The sequence below is a fragment of the Cyrtonyx montezumae genome, unplaced genomic scaffold (assembly GCF_038088225.1).
Source record: "Cyrtonyx montezumae isolate F1298 unplaced genomic scaffold, pur_monq_1.0 scaffold_2, whole genome shotgun sequence".
NCBI lineage: Eukaryota > Metazoa > Chordata > Aves > Galliformes > Odontophoridae > Cyrtonyx > Cyrtonyx montezumae.
The window spans coordinates 36,608,154-36,623,459 of record NW_027071936.1 but is presented as its reverse complement, the minus strand read 5'-3'; the positions used below and the strand labels follow the sequence as shown (position 1 = coordinate 36,623,459).

Sequence of the window (15,306 nt, the reverse complement as noted above, 5' to 3'; positions counted from 1 at the left end):
CAATCTCATACAACCCCACCTTGTGTCCTGAGTTTTCAGGAAAGGTTCTAGGAGAAGCTGAACCTAATTGTATTTCATTTTGCTGGACTTCTTCTTCCAGCATGAGGCTTTTCAGAATTCTGTCCGTCACTTTATACTGAGTAGATTGCTCACTTACTTAAACTTATGATTTTGTTGTATTTTTTCCTTAGGATGGCAAAGTTAAAATTTTCCAATGCTCTGTTTAAGGTTGCACATCTCCAGATAATGGTGGCTGTAGTCAGATATGTTCTTCTTTAAACCCATTCTCCTGGGAGTGTGCTTGCTTTCCTGGATATAAGCTACAACGAGACAGAAAGCACTGCACTGCTATAGGTCAGTATCTTGATAATCCTGCTTATTTCTGAATGAAAAAAAAATATTTCAGAGGCTTTTGAAGTGAGTAGCATAACTGGAATGCAATTTTGCACTAGTTCTATACTACTCTGTGCAACATTTAGGAAAATAACCTATTTTGAAAATGTACAGGTTCTAGCACAATTAATCCTAATGTTGCTTTTAGCTCAGTAAGAAGAACTCTGACAATGTTCTCTCAGGAAATAGTTTTAGACTGCCAAATTAACTTTAGAAATGCATGAGGTTACCTCAGGTATGTGAGATTTAAATCCAGGCTCTAGAGGCTAATAAAATAAAATACTACCAAATTCCTTCTGTCTTTCCCTGCTATACACTTAAGACATTTAACTAACAGTAGAGTGGAAGTATATCTTAATTTCTAAATGTTATATTCAAGCTTTTGTCTCTTCTTTTCTTGTTCCTTTGTTACTTATGTTTTCATACTTTCAGTACTTCTGGAAACAAAGGTTCAATTGCTCACTTGGGGTTCACCTCAGGTAATTAATATAGTTAACTGGGAATTAAATAATTTGGCCATGAAAAGATGTACATAATTATACAGAATAGAAAAAAAATATGAAATGTGAAGAGAGAAATAACAAGCAATGCCCAGAACCTACTTCAGTAGTTAAGGTATCGGTGATTATATTATTAAAGTACCAAAAAGAGCGCAGAGAAACAGAGCACATGCAGGAGCTGTCATTCCTACCTACAGCATCCTACATAGTGATGTCATCTAGAGACCATTTTGAAGCTAGTAGAATGTACATGTGCAATTTTTCTTCAACAGGCCCTAGGCCATTTCTGTTGTTTGCAAACAGCCAAGATATCCGCCGGATCAGTTTTGATGGAACAGATTATGCAAGTTTACTTGATGGGCAGATGGGAGTAGTCTTAGCGCTGGATTCTGACCCAGTGGAAAATAAGGTAAGGTATTAAAAATGAGAGGATTTTGAAGTGTTGCAAGGACAAATGGATTGGGCTCTCATGTGCCTTAACCTTTCTGCTGTCAGTGATCCAGATTACACATTGCATTGAGTGATGCTCTGTTGCCTGTCCAGGAGTGCTGCTGGCACAAGATGTTGAACAAACTGGATTTTCACCCTTTTCTTGCTACCTTAATGTGCATGTTTTCATCCTTCCGTAATGTGTATGTTGACACAGTCAGTTTACAGGGAATTTGTATTTGTATATTTTTTTTTTCAGAAGAGCTACTTGTTACAGTCCCTACTAAGCCTAGGAGTAATGTTAGTTACTAAATAAAACTGCTGAGTGCTTGCTGGATTTATTGTTCTCAATATAAGGTATTTATACTGGAAAGAGGAGTCTTTTCTTCACAGAGAGCAGTTTGTATGTACGGCCACGTCCCTGTGCCCTGCTTTTTCCTGTGGAGTTTGGAAGAGGAGTTCAGCTATACTTTGCTGAATCTCCCATGGCTGATAGTCATTTTTTCAGATGGTGAGATTTATTTACACTGTTAAGGTGATACAAAGGGTACTGGATAGTACAGTGAAAGCCAGTGAGGAGCTCAGTTATGCTGCTGGAAACATTTCAGGTATCAGATGGACAGAGCTAAACAAACGGGAATGTTACCAGAGCCATGTTACAGGGGGATCATTTCAGGTGCCACTGAAATGTGGCTACCTGCCCTGAAGCAGGGCCCTGTGGGGGAGCTCACAGTTGTTCTGCATTGTACCCAGTGTAAATCACCTGCTCTGGTGGCAGTAGCCTCCTTTTCTTAATGAGCAGAAAGTAACATGATAACATGCTTCTTTTTGCTTGCTCCTGCTTTTGCTTTCTTGGTTGTGCTTCACGTGAGGTGGCTATTCACTGCAACAACCCGTAGGATATTGAGGCAACTGTATGTAGGGCAATTAGGATTTACTGCTAAGCACAAGCAGCCTTCAGCAATCCTACTGGTCAAAGGACACGTGCCTTTTCTTTGGTCAAAAATCACAGGTGGCCTGTGAAGCTTTTTGAGAATAAGCATTCAGGGGACATCTGAGACAAAAAAATTCATTCAGAAGGGGAACTATGAGATGAGGGAAATAAAGCAGAAAGTGCAGTGGGAACTAAATACGTCTCGTGTTATTTCTTCACAGATTTACTTTGCCCATACTGCTTTGAAGTGGATAGAACGAGCTAATCTGGATGGCTCAAATCGGGAAAAAGTTATTCATGGAGCTATAGATATACCCGAAGGCCTTGCTGTGGACTGGATTAACCGTAAATTGTATTGGACAGACCGAGGGTACATACAATACAGTGCATTTATGTTGAAGCATGCCATAAGATATTTGGAATAAATGACTAGTGACATGTGAATAGCTGAGATATCACTCTAAATTCAGTAATGCTTCACATTCTGCTTGGATAGTTGTGATCTTTGGTTCATTTGGCTGAAAGGTTCTTTAAAACTGTGATGCAGGAAGTTCATGTTCAGTCCACTGTTGTATTTTTATCTTTGAGCAAGGTTTTGGACTCATTTGCAAAGAATCTAAAGCATGTACTGCATATATACATATATATGTGTGTACATGTGTGACTATGTGCATACTGTCATATATGTATATATTCACTATGCAGTGAATATATGCACTAAGTTTAAAATATATGCGAGAGTATTACTGCACTGAATACATTTCAGGATGGACTCAGTATTGTTGACAGTTGAACTTATGACCCTAAAAGTTAATGGGCAATTATTTTAAGATAAGTTTCTTTGTCAGTTCTCTGTTATTAAAGGAAATTGACCACTAGCAATCAGTATGATTTCATGTTACCCAAAGTTACATGCAGAGTAAGAGGAAAAAAGTTACGGTAAAAAGGTGGTGTCAGAACAGAACATGCAGTGCAGATTCCTTGAGGAGCAGTCATGATGCTCCAGCTAAACCCATATTTTATTAGTCAAAAAAAGATAGTCCCAATTACAGTCACTCTCTCTGTTAGGTCTACTGCCATTTCACTTCCTTGGTATTAGGTACAAACTCCTCTATGCAATCATACTCTCATATAAATATGACTGAATTTCTTGTGAATTGGGAAATTGTGATACTTCATAAGATAAGATCCAAGGATGTAGCCATGTATTTGTACCTGCTACTTCCTCCTCACTTACTGGGTTTATCTGTTTCTATTCCACGTATATGTAGGTTGCTCTGAAAGTAATGCTGCATATTTATTTCCATGGAAACTACAACAGAAACAAAAAGCATGATAACAATTTTGATAGAGCAAATTCTCAGCTACAGACAACTATTTTTTAATATAGTTATCACCAATAGCTATGTATCTTTGCCAGCAATACATAAGAGACTGTGTGGTACGATCTTAAAATCTGCACCAGCAGATGTTGCCACTACAATCCATCTTTCATGGACCCACACAAATGAAAGTCAGAAGGTTGCCAAATCTGGACTGTGCAGTGGGTATGGCAGAATTGTTCAGCCAAGATGGGCAGTGTGTTCCACGGTTTTCAAACTAGAATGAGTCCTGACATTATCGCATTGTGAGAGAAAAGTTGTCTTCTTCTCTGGCCTGACTCTGGAAATTCAAGCCTTCAGTTTTGTCAGCATCATGATGTAGCAGTTGTAATAGTGGATGGTTTGTCCAGGTTCCAGGAAATCCAGAAGATTTACCCCTTTCCTATCCCAAAAGCGTGCACATCACTTTACCTGCTGAGCGCTGCATCTTGAACTTTTTCTTCAATTCAGAATTTGAATCTTGAAACTCCAGGGATGGCTGCTTGGCTGCTTTGACTCCAGCTCATAATGGCAACACCACATGTTGACACTGGTAATGATGTAATACAGGAAACTGTATCTTACTGGTACAGTACAGTAGTTGCTGACAAACTTGCATATGGTGTTCTTTCTGTTCCTGTGTGAGCATTTGTGAGACTCATCTGGCACAAACCCAGCAATATTCCAACACTGTCATCGGTTCCAGTTGACTCACATGGATGACCTGATCCAAGATGCTCTTCATTTCATGCACAGCTGTGCATGGCCACCCAGAATGTGGCTTATTCTCCATGTCAGTATCTCCACTGATGAAACACATCACTCACAAACTTACTGTAGTCACATACACTGTTTGGTCTCCATAAATGATCAGCAAACCTCAACGAATATCCATGGAGGAATTCTGTGACACAGTTTTTCTTCATACACATTTTCATTTCAAACACTGTTTTATGGGTCTGACCCTCTGCTGCCATCTGTCACATGGCGACAACATGTAGTGGAATACTAACGGGAAGATTCAACCATTTACAGCCATACTAACATCCTCCTCTGACATCATAGGCCAACATAATAAAATAGGAGGCATTACTTTCAGAGCAGCCCTTGTATGTGTGTATATTTCCTTCCATCTTTGTGTGGTATTTCTTTGTGGATTCAGAAAGGAGATACATAGGCTTGCTTTCATGTGTTCCTGACATTTGTTCAACAAGGTGCAGTTTCTAGCAATAAACATCAACAGTTTTCTGGAAAAAAAAATGGATTGGGAAGCAGAGAATATAGGTTGTATACGTGACTGCTCTAGATTATACAAGTGGCTATAAAGACTTCTACTTCTTCTGTCCCTATAAAATAGATACAGTGTGTAAATGCTAAAAAATGTGCTATTAAAAAAAAATTCTTTACTTATTTGATAATGTCACTTAATTAGAAGCTGTTTTTTCTCCCAATTTCTTTTAAAGTTAACATTAATCTGCTAGCAATCATACTTCCAACTAATTATTTTCCCAAAAAAGGAGAACTTCAAGTCATCTACAGAGCAGCAGGTATTTTATCATAATGGACCAGATAATGGGGCTGTAACTTCAATTACTTATAGATAAAAGAACTGGACATCCCATGTCAGAAGGATTACTTATGTCTTTGCAATGAGATTGCTTACAGTTTTGTGCTAAATGAAAGCAATGGAAAAGCTTAGTACATTCTGCCTTAAAATGTAGTTAGAAAGATAGTGGGGAGGACCTAATGGTGCCATATGTATTGCAGGAAGGCATGCATTGAAAGGAGCAATTTGAATGGAATGCAAAGAAAAATGATAATCTGGAAGGATATCTCCCAGCCCCGAGGGATTGCTATTCACCCATTTGCAAGGTAAGGAGTGATAGACATGGTTAATCATGTAATAGTTAGTGAGGCTTTCTGAAAATGAACATGCCAGCCTTGCCCTTTTGGCAGACGAGAACTACATTAAGCTTTACAGTAATTGCCTAGCAGAGTGATGTGAGCTGCAGTGATTTATTTCTGGGTTTTTGTTGTGAGTTGGGACAGGTTAATTTCCCATTTAGATTAAAAAATAATATAACCATTAGAGATAAAACTACAGAAAAATAGAAGCTACTAAAATCACCCTAACTGATACTCGCTTTGTTTTTCCATATGTATTGCTGTGAAGAAGGTATAGATGCTTTTAACATATGTTCTTTGCAAAGGATTTTTTATGTCCATGCTTCAGTTTCCTCAGAAATCCACTGTTGTGGAGGTGTGTTGATTTAAGGACACCTTATTTCCTCTTGGTCAGTGCTGAGATGATCACAGAAACCCTGAAATTGTAGGATTACTGATGAAATTCTGATCATTTTAATCAATGTTGAAGTTCAATGGATTTCAGCCGATGCACCTGTAGTAAGGTGGTTTTAAAGGGATTCAGATCAGCTGCTGAGGTTCTTTTTTATGCTCATATCCTGCTATTACTAAATATTGTTGCTTGAAACCAAATCAGGGGGGATGTTTTGTTAGCTTTACCGTGGGCATAGAAGACCTGAAGAAATCTTTCCATAGAGATGGAAGATGGTAGTGACATTTTGCACAAAACAGGTCTGTTCAGGGAGATTGCTTATCTGAAGAGGCATAAAGCTTGCACAGCTTGCAGCAAAAGCTACAGGGGAAAGGAAACATCACTAAACCCTGCTTTGTTAGAGAGTGGTGAGAGGAGTGACAGTGTCTGTAAATGTAAAGCCAATACTAAAGAGGAATCTGAGGTAGAAGAAAGCCTATCAAGAATACTGATCCCTGCATTGGCTACAGGTCCTTTCCAACCTAATGTACCTATGAACCTATGAAAACTGCATGTGTAAACAAAGCTAAGTGAAACCAGGGGTACCTCTGGTAACCTGATAAAGGAAGCTATGCCCCGAGGGGCTGAGTCCAAACTTTGAAAGCAATTTGTGGGTTTAGACATTTCTGTTTTGAGCTTTCTTTCACTGTTTCTTGAAAAACACGCAGTGTTCAGTGTGTAACACTCAGGACTGTAGAGGGAGACCCTGAGAATCATGAAGTGATTAAGAGATGAGGCAAGATCTGCCACTGATTTTTTTTTTTTTAAGGCAACTCTTGCTTGCTCTCCATGGGTGGTGAGTGATTTTGTTTGCATGAATACAATGTTACATCATTGTTTAGCCAACAAGCTGGGTAATGCCTGAAGTCTTCTATTGAGTTTGCTATGCTGCTGTCAGCACTTGAGGAAAGTTTGTAAAGCAGATAGAAAGATTTGGAATGTAGCTTAAACAGGAGTTGATTTGGAAGGTTTTGTGCTGACAAACATAGCAGGGATTCTGCATAAGTCCCAGTGTAATCAACTGGAATCTTATGGCAAGTTATAAAAGATCAGGAGTCAAGATATTTGTCCTGCAGCAAGCACCTTTCTTTCTTCTTTTTGAAAGAGCTCCACAGAGTGGATGACAACTGCTTCCTTACTGACTTCTTGTGTGTGTTTTGTTTTCTAAAGGAGATTATTCTGGACTGAAATGGGGGTCCATCCCCAGATTGCCAGCTCTTCATTAGAAGGCACTGATCGTCGGGTTATAGCCAGCATGGGTCTGGTGCATCCCAGTGGAATAGCTCTTGACTACTTAGCCAACAAATTATTTTGGTGTGATGCTAAGCAGTCAGTGGTTGAGAGTGCAAATCTGGATGGTTCTGGTCGTCGAATTCTTGCACAGAATGATGTAGGTGAGGCTTTGGGGTTGATAATTACCTACTGCTTCTTGTCAGCATGCATGTGTATGTGCATACATTATTATGTATGGAAATCACTGATTGCTGGCTGTGCTGTGTATTGCTTGCAACTCTATACTGAAGTTAATGGCATTACTTAATTCTCTGATCTGTCAACCAAATTATACTTACTGATCCATTTTAACAAAAGAACACTTTTCTGACAATCTCTGCTTTTATACATCAGCCATTTTACATTATATTGAGACTTTGTCTGCCTTCCCCACAAAAATGAAAAGAAGAAAAAAGTTAAAACTGTGTTTTGCTTGTTCCATGCATGGCTGCTTAGTTTAAATCAAGTTCTGCTGTATTTATTATGCCAGTGAGTTATATTGTCATAAGCTGGAACACAATTAATCTTGGTGTTATGGTCCTTGAGCAAAGAACCTGCATCTGCACAGCGTTGAATACTGGAAAAATTGTAAACACGCAATAGATATTGAATGGAAAAACGATTTGTGCTGTATGCTGTTAGTTGTGAATGCTGAGATTGCTATTGTTTGACATGTAAATGATTCTTTCTGGAGCAAGAAAACAAAAGTATTAGCAATGAGGAACTGATGTACCACACTTAAAGTGAACCATGTGTTTGAAAATCTTGTATGTGGCAAACTGATTTATGGAGAGGACAATTCCCTTTTGTGCATGACAGCTCTCTGGGAACCAGATTTTTTTCTTTTTCTGTAAGTTTACATACAAACATGAGGGGCCTTGGCTCGACACCATGGTTATTGTTAACTTTGCGGTAACTTTGCCATTATGGTTAAGCTGCTGCTGTTCTGGGCTCTGCTCTGTGAAGACTTGTGGTCATTCCCAGCTCCCCTCCCATATGTTTGGAGGTGTGCAGGGTGAGATCCAAGAGGAAGTGTCGTTCTGCAGTCTGTAGGATATTATCAACCCTGAGAAGAGTGACCTTCCAGCATTTATCTCTTGCTCTGCTTCACATTCTTGCAGCTGACTTGAGAAGAAGGGCCTTGAATCGTACTGAATGTCTCACTTTCTTTCTCCAGAAGGAGCAGGGCTATGTGTCTTTTGGGGAGAAAGAGAGCTAAGAGCACAGGAGAAAAACAGGGTATGGTAAATGAGGTAGGGTTTGTGATATGGATGACTGGAGATGGGAGAAAAGGACATCAGTGCCTATATGGGGTGAGATAAGTGCAGACTTTCAGGGGTGTGAGTTTGAAGATGTGGAGAGACTTGATTTCTTGATGTTTCACTGATTAGTGAGATCAGAATGCAGCTTTTGTTCTTGGACACCATTACTCTGAAGGAAGAAAGGGAAGTGTTTGTTCACATGGAATGCGAAAAGCTCTCCCTGACAAATGGCTATGAGCAAGTTGGAAGTCTATGGGTGAGAGTTAGAGACTGAGGCAATGGAGGGAGCTTTGTGGATGGTGTCTACTACAGGCCACCTGATCAAGTAGAACCCTGTGCATGAAGTTTTCTTCCTACAGCTACAGGAAGCATCATAATGACCAGCAGGCTCTTGTCCTGCTGGGGACCTTTAACTATCCTGACATCTGCTGGGAATTTAACACAGTGAGCTGTAGGCAATCCAGGAGGCTCCTGGAATGCATTGAGGACAGCTTCTTGTGATAAGAAATTGATTGTCCCAGCAGGGGTAATACAGTACTGAATCTGTTGCTCAACAACGCAAATAAATTGTTTAGTGACATCAGGACTGGAGGCTGCCTGGGGTAGAAAACTGTGAAAAGAAGGCAAGAGACTGGCATGGCTGAGACAGGACCAGCTGATCAAACTGGAGAGCAAGAAGAAAATGTATAGGCAGGGGAAGCAAAGACAGGTAACTTGAGAGGAGTTTAGGGATGCTGCTAGGATGTGTAGAGATGGGGTCAGGAAGAAGGAGATTTTGACTGGATATCCAAAAGAAGTTTTTTACAATAAATGTGGTGAGGCACTGGCACAGGTTGCCCCGAGAGGTGGTAGTGCCCCATTCCTGGAGACATTCCCGGTCAGGCTGGAGGGGCTCTGAAAACCTGATAGAGCTGTAGGTGTCCCTGTTCATTGCAGGGGAGTTGGAATAGGCGACCGTTTAGGGTCCATTCCAACTCAAGTGAACCTACGATTCTGTGATACCTAGCGTGCAGCGGTACGAATTTTTGTTACAGCAGCTCCCTCTAGTGCCCCTGTACTGGGAATTCATTTAATTTAGTTGCATACGAAATAGGCATGATTATAGTTCTGCTCTTCTCCTAGCCCCATTTTCAGCTTTAAGTAAAACAGTTTGTAAGCACTTGTCCAAGGCAGTAAATACCACTACTATTCATTTTCTTTATTCAGTGGTTTGAGTTTGCACTGTTTTGAGTAAGACTTCTGCTTAGATGCGACTATTAACTTCCCTCTTCCTGAGATCTCTGTTAATGATATTGTGACTCTAGGTTTAATCCCTAATGTGTTTACAAGTGAAGAGATTAAAACAATTCTGGTCAAAGAGGATGTTGTTGTTGATAGTATAGCCAGTAGATCTTTAAACTGTGAATGAATGTTTAGATGGAGCCAACATACCGATTTTGTGCTAGTTGTTCAAATTTCATGGAAAGAAGAGCTAAGACTAATGTCTGGTGATTAAATTCAGTGTAGATGGTGAAGTGCTAGGAAAATAAAAATATGCTATTTAATTTAACGTTTAAAAACATTTATAAAATATCTTAGAAATTTTCTTATGCAGGATTGCATTTTTTTCCTCCCAGTTTATTTGGGGTGTGCATTTAAGATATATCATCATATACTACTTCTCCAAGGATCTAATTTATCTAATTTACTTGTTTGGCTCTGATTTTTGTTAAAAAATATTACTTTGAGGGGGTCTTACATTCATTATTAAAGCTAAACGTCACCCGATTGAGGCTTACATCCAAGATAGAGCATAACATCTTATGTCAAAAAGACATGCCTCTCAGGCATGTCTCTCGAGGCTCAGACAACAGTGGTACAAAGTGAGGTACATATTCAGATTGTGGGGGAGAACCAGGAAGAAACAAATCTGGTTCAGACAGGAAGAACCCCCCCTCATTAGACCAGTTAGACTTCTGTGGAAGATCAAGATGTGTTCTTACCTTTCACTGCAAAAACTGTCCACAGGCTACACTGAAATCAGGAGATTTCTACATGAATAGGAAGAATGCATAGACCCATTTGAACTAACGGCAATTTTTTTTACCACAACAGAGATCGTAGAAGTAGAATAATTTTGCAAAGATTTTTATGTTTACCCTTACAGACAGAAGTGTCCTTTGGACTCTGAATTGCTGAGATTCTCTTGGGAAGTCAGACTAGGAATATGAAGTCTTCTGGTGCAGATACTGGTCTTACGTATTTGGTTTCTCGTGTATAATCTACAGATGTGGAAATGAGGAATCTTATTTCTTTGTAGGCCACCCCTTTGCTGTAGCGGTGTTTGAGGATCACCTTTGGCTTTCTGACTGGTCTAGGCCATCACTAATGAGGGTGGACAAGAAGACCGGCCAAAACAGGGTACGTCTTCGAGGCAGCATGCTGAGACCCTCATCAATGGTTGTAGTTCATCCTTTGGCGAAACCAGGTATACTGCAAAAATTAAGCAGTCATTCCCTTCCAGCCTCCTCTTGATGTTCACTGATGTCAATATAAGAGATATTCTCATGTCTTTGGGGAGAGGATTATCTTCTCAGAAACAGGTTCTTTAAAGCCCCCTTGCAGTTCAACAGGCATTCATTGAAAGCATCATCTAGGCATGTGTCTAGGAATACTAACAAATGATTTATATTTATGATCATGCCCAAGAATATATGCTCATCAGCAGCCACAAGGCTACCACAGTCCTGTAATTCCTATCTATTTTAGTTTATTAGCACCCCTCTCACAAACAAATAATAAATAACATGGACAAAGGTTTTGTAATTTATATTAGTTTTGGACCAAATAATTTGATTTTCTCTTTGGAACAATCTCCCTGTAAGCAGAAAAAGAAAATCAAGTAATTCAATAGACCATGGCTGAGAGAAGATAATCACAGGTTCCTCATGCCCTTGTAATGTTCTTTCATGGGATGTTAGGACTCTAAAAATTAAAGGAGAAATAATAAGAAAATAATAATATAAAAAGTCACACATTTATTACAAAGAGCGCATGCAAATCTGCTTTCTTGACAGAAGCTAGGTGATAATATTTATGCTTTATATGTCTGTTTTTATCTAAAAAAAAAAAAGATAAAAATGTCACACAACAAACACCCCTTAAAAACTACTAGTTTTTTTAGTTTTTTTCTGTCCTTATTTTGTTTCCCACTGCTCTAACTGCACAGCTAAGAGGAGATGTTGACTGAAGAAGCAGGTTGTTAAGTTGCCTGGTTTTCTTCATTAGGGGCAAATCCTTGCCTTTATATGAATGGAGGCTGTGATCAGATCTGTGAAAACAATTTTGGAATTGCCCATTGCACATGCCATCCAGGATTTGGGAAAACTCAAGATGGAAAAACCTGTCACCCTCTGAATGCTTCTAATGCGAGAGCAGGTACAATCCTTTAATTCCAAAAAAGATTTCCTTAAAGAATTTGGCAAATAACACTGAAAAACATTTGCATAACGAATGACAGATTTTCTGAAGATTTAAAAATATAGGCACTTTCTACTGTATGCAATATAGTTTCACCCTGATTCTCACCTTTTCTCTCTGATTTGTTGCTGTTGTTTCACCCCAAGGAGGCTGGATCACTCAAGTTTTGTAATGTAATTTTTCATGCATGGATTAGTGGAACTTCAGTATCTTTGATTAGGGTGCTATGATTTAGAACCATGTCTTGCTATTACAAGAAACTTCATGAAGTCCACTAGTAAAACCAGCAGCTAATTGAAATGATATTGCTGAGGTGAGCAGTTACTGCTATTTGTTTGAGTACAGATCCTGCAGAAAGAAGGGGAGAATATTTACATAGTACCAAAGCTTATGCGAGAGCAGAAACTTCTTTGTCTCTTAAGATGTATCAGAATGAACTCTGCTTTCCAGCCCTGTCCTTGTACTTTATTTTGAACTGTGACCCAGAGTTCACCATTGTCAGCTCTGCTCCTGTTCTCTACAGTTGATGTGTTGTCTCCCATCTGAACATGCCACTCCTCCTAAGGGACTAATGCATCTAAGATACATTTTCATAAATGCTTTAGTTTGTTTGCAAGAAACAAATGGAACAAATTTCCTTCAAGAAACACTGGGATGTTGTCCTAGGACAATAAGATGTAGTCTGACCATTGCATGTTTTCCTTGATACTATCTGTGAGAGCAGTGTCTGTGGTGCTGACATAGTTGCATTCGTTGTTTTTTTTGTTTTTTGTTTTTGTATTTAAATAAACACCAGTAAGTGGTTTCAGGAATAATTTGAAGCCAGAAACAGGCTACCCTGTGTAAAAACGATTTTTATTAAAAAAAAAAAAGAAGACTGAAAACACTGTAATAATTGGAAACTAGATCAGTGGTAGAAAATCAGAAAGTTCGTTCAGTAAATGTAAATAGTCAGTGTCACTTTTTTGTTCTCTCTTCAGAAACTATCTCTGTGCAGGATGCAGGGCCAATGCCAGCACCAAAGACCCCACTCCAGAGCACACGAAGCAGTGCAGTATTTAAGGGTACAGAAAAAGGAGAAAAGAAGAAAGTAGAAGTTTCTTTGATGGCTGAAATCATGATATCAGGTAGAGACTGAAAGTTGTCATACCTCAGTAAGAAATCATGTCTTAAAGGAAGAGAGACCAAGCCAAGACTGATGGTGTTCTTAATGGTCTTGTAACAAGAGTGATCTGTGCAATTATGCTATGTAGAACTGCTTTTCTGTTTGCCTTTGTGACACTTTACTACGTCAACAAAACTTGATAATATTATCCAAGCCTAAATAAAGTTCAGTGATACTCACTGTGCTACTTCAGTGATACTCGAACTATGACCCTATGTTTTGTTTTTCTAATTGATTTTATTTCAGTATAGTGCTTTTTTGATCTGTACAAACATATCTATTTTGTGTTATAGATGAAGATGACTGTGCTGCACTAGAATGTGATCTCAATGCACAGTGTGTTTTGCTGGAAGATGGTGCTGTGTGCCAGTGTTTGAAAGGATTTACCAGGAAGGGCAAATCATGCTATGGTAATGAAAAACACTTAACACAGCCTTCAAAAGAAATGTAGATGTGGGCTAAGGAGGAAAGCCTGTTTTTTCTCCCATTGGTAGCTCTGCTGCGTGAATCATCACAAAAAGGTCAATGAGATCACTTGTTTTGAAACGGTTGATGAGCAGAGAGTACATGAGGTGAAATGTCTGATTATCACATAGCTTATTTTCCCCTGAATATGAGCATTAATCCAATTAATATCAACAAGCAATAATGAAGATAATAGGAATAAAAGCCTAAAGTATTTATTTGTAAAAATTGTCCAATTATAAATACTCAGTCCATAGAAATGGTAGTTAATGTAGAATTTAGAAGTACATGCTAAGAAATTTCTTAAGAGTTAGTATTCCTAATGTAGTATATATATAAAAGGGCTGCTTCTGTTTTAGTCTAGCTCTAGAGACTAACAGTCAGATACAAAAACAAATTTTTGGACTTGTGTACCAAAAGGCATCAGAAACAGAACAAGTTACCTATTTTTCTTCAAGCAGAGAGACTCACAGGAGTCTATGTTTATCCAGAAAGAAGAAGAATGGAAAAAAGGAAGTGTTTGGGTGTAAATTCTACTTTCAATGACCCATGGTACTTATTTTTTATATTCTGTTTCTTCTTCAACACAAAATTCCTCTCTGAGTAGAGGTTAAGACAATAAGGATGTAAGACTAATTTTGAATGGGATTATTCCATCCAGATTTTTTTTTTTAAGTAAATTTTCTTTTTTTTTTTTTGTAACATCTGTCTCTGCAGCTGAAAGCAGCTGTTTGATTTTTCAGTCTCTTCAGAGCATCTTTGTCATACCAAAGAAAGAACACCATGTCGTTCTCTTTTCCCTCGACTTTATCCACACAAATGACAGGTAACAGCATCATCTGAGAAAGATGATTGTTTCATGATCTGTGTGTCCCTTCTCCCTATTTCATCTTGCAGATGTCGATGAGTGTGCTGCAAATATGGACCACTGTAATCGAAACCAGTCAGGCTGTATCAACACTGAAGGTGGCTATGTCTGTAAATGCCTGGAGGGCTACGTGGGAGATGGGCTCCATTGTGAAGGTATGGGAGTGCATGAGGACAGTGCTGCTTCTGGTAGGTTGAAGCAGGAGGAATGAGCAAGAGACACTTCACATAATTTGGGCTAGCTCTGCATCAAGCTGTGGAGTTGTCTTGTGTCCATAATGATCGGTTCTTGTTCTTTTTGAATAATCTTGTAGGGGTGTGGATCCTTACAATGTCTCCCCCGGACAGCTGACATTAACTGTTTCTTGCTTTTTTATTCTTTCCTTCCTGTCTGAAGTGTGGCAGCCTCAACAACTGATGTTTATGCAAAGCCTGTAGTTGTCAGTTGTCAGTTCCTCTCTGCACTCTTTTTAGTTGCTACAGCAGGAGAGAAAAAATGAGTGGAGGAGGGAAATGGAGGTAGAGAACCAGTAGAGCTTTATTGGAAATCACTGTCATGAATACAAACAAAAGCAGGCATTGAGTGTGTCATAATACTCATCAAATAATACAAGTTATCTGGGTAGGCATGAGGTTCAAGGTGTTGACACTTAGAAGAGAATCTGAATACATTTTGAATCTTGTTAACAATCAGACTCACTAATTCTCCCACGTGGCTCTAACACCAGGTCTTCAGATCATTTCTTAATTTTTTTAAGCCATTTTACATCAATTATGAAGGAACAGGAAACTTTTTTTCCCCTCCAGTATTTGAGTAGCACAGTTTGTTCAGAGCTTTATAAGAGTCTTCATTTCTCTTTTGTC

The 15,306-nt window shown here is 38.9% G+C and overlaps 1 protein-coding gene across 1 annotated transcript in view; it reads left to right on the top strand.

Annotated features, from left to right (window-relative positions):
- EGF (epidermal growth factor) overlaps positions 1-15,306 on the top strand; it is a 52,609-nt gene that overhangs the window by 24,038 nt on the left and 13,265 nt on the right. Inside the window, exons 10-19 of the mRNA XM_065736889.1 lie at positions 229-354; positions 1,166-1,302; positions 2,478-2,626; positions 5,385-5,489; positions 7,123-7,346; positions 10,786-10,953; positions 11,754-11,903; positions 12,926-13,072; positions 13,404-13,520; positions 14,473-14,598. Of these exons, the coding sequence (XP_065592961.1) occupies positions 229-354; positions 1,166-1,302; positions 2,478-2,626; positions 5,385-5,489; positions 7,123-7,346; positions 10,786-10,953; positions 11,754-11,903; positions 12,926-13,072; positions 13,404-13,520; positions 14,473-14,598 (1,449 nt within the window). The remainder of the gene's footprint in view (positions 1-228; positions 355-1,165; positions 1,303-2,477; positions 2,627-5,384; positions 5,490-7,122; positions 7,347-10,785; positions 10,954-11,753; positions 11,904-12,925; positions 13,073-13,403; positions 13,521-14,472; positions 14,599-15,306) is intronic.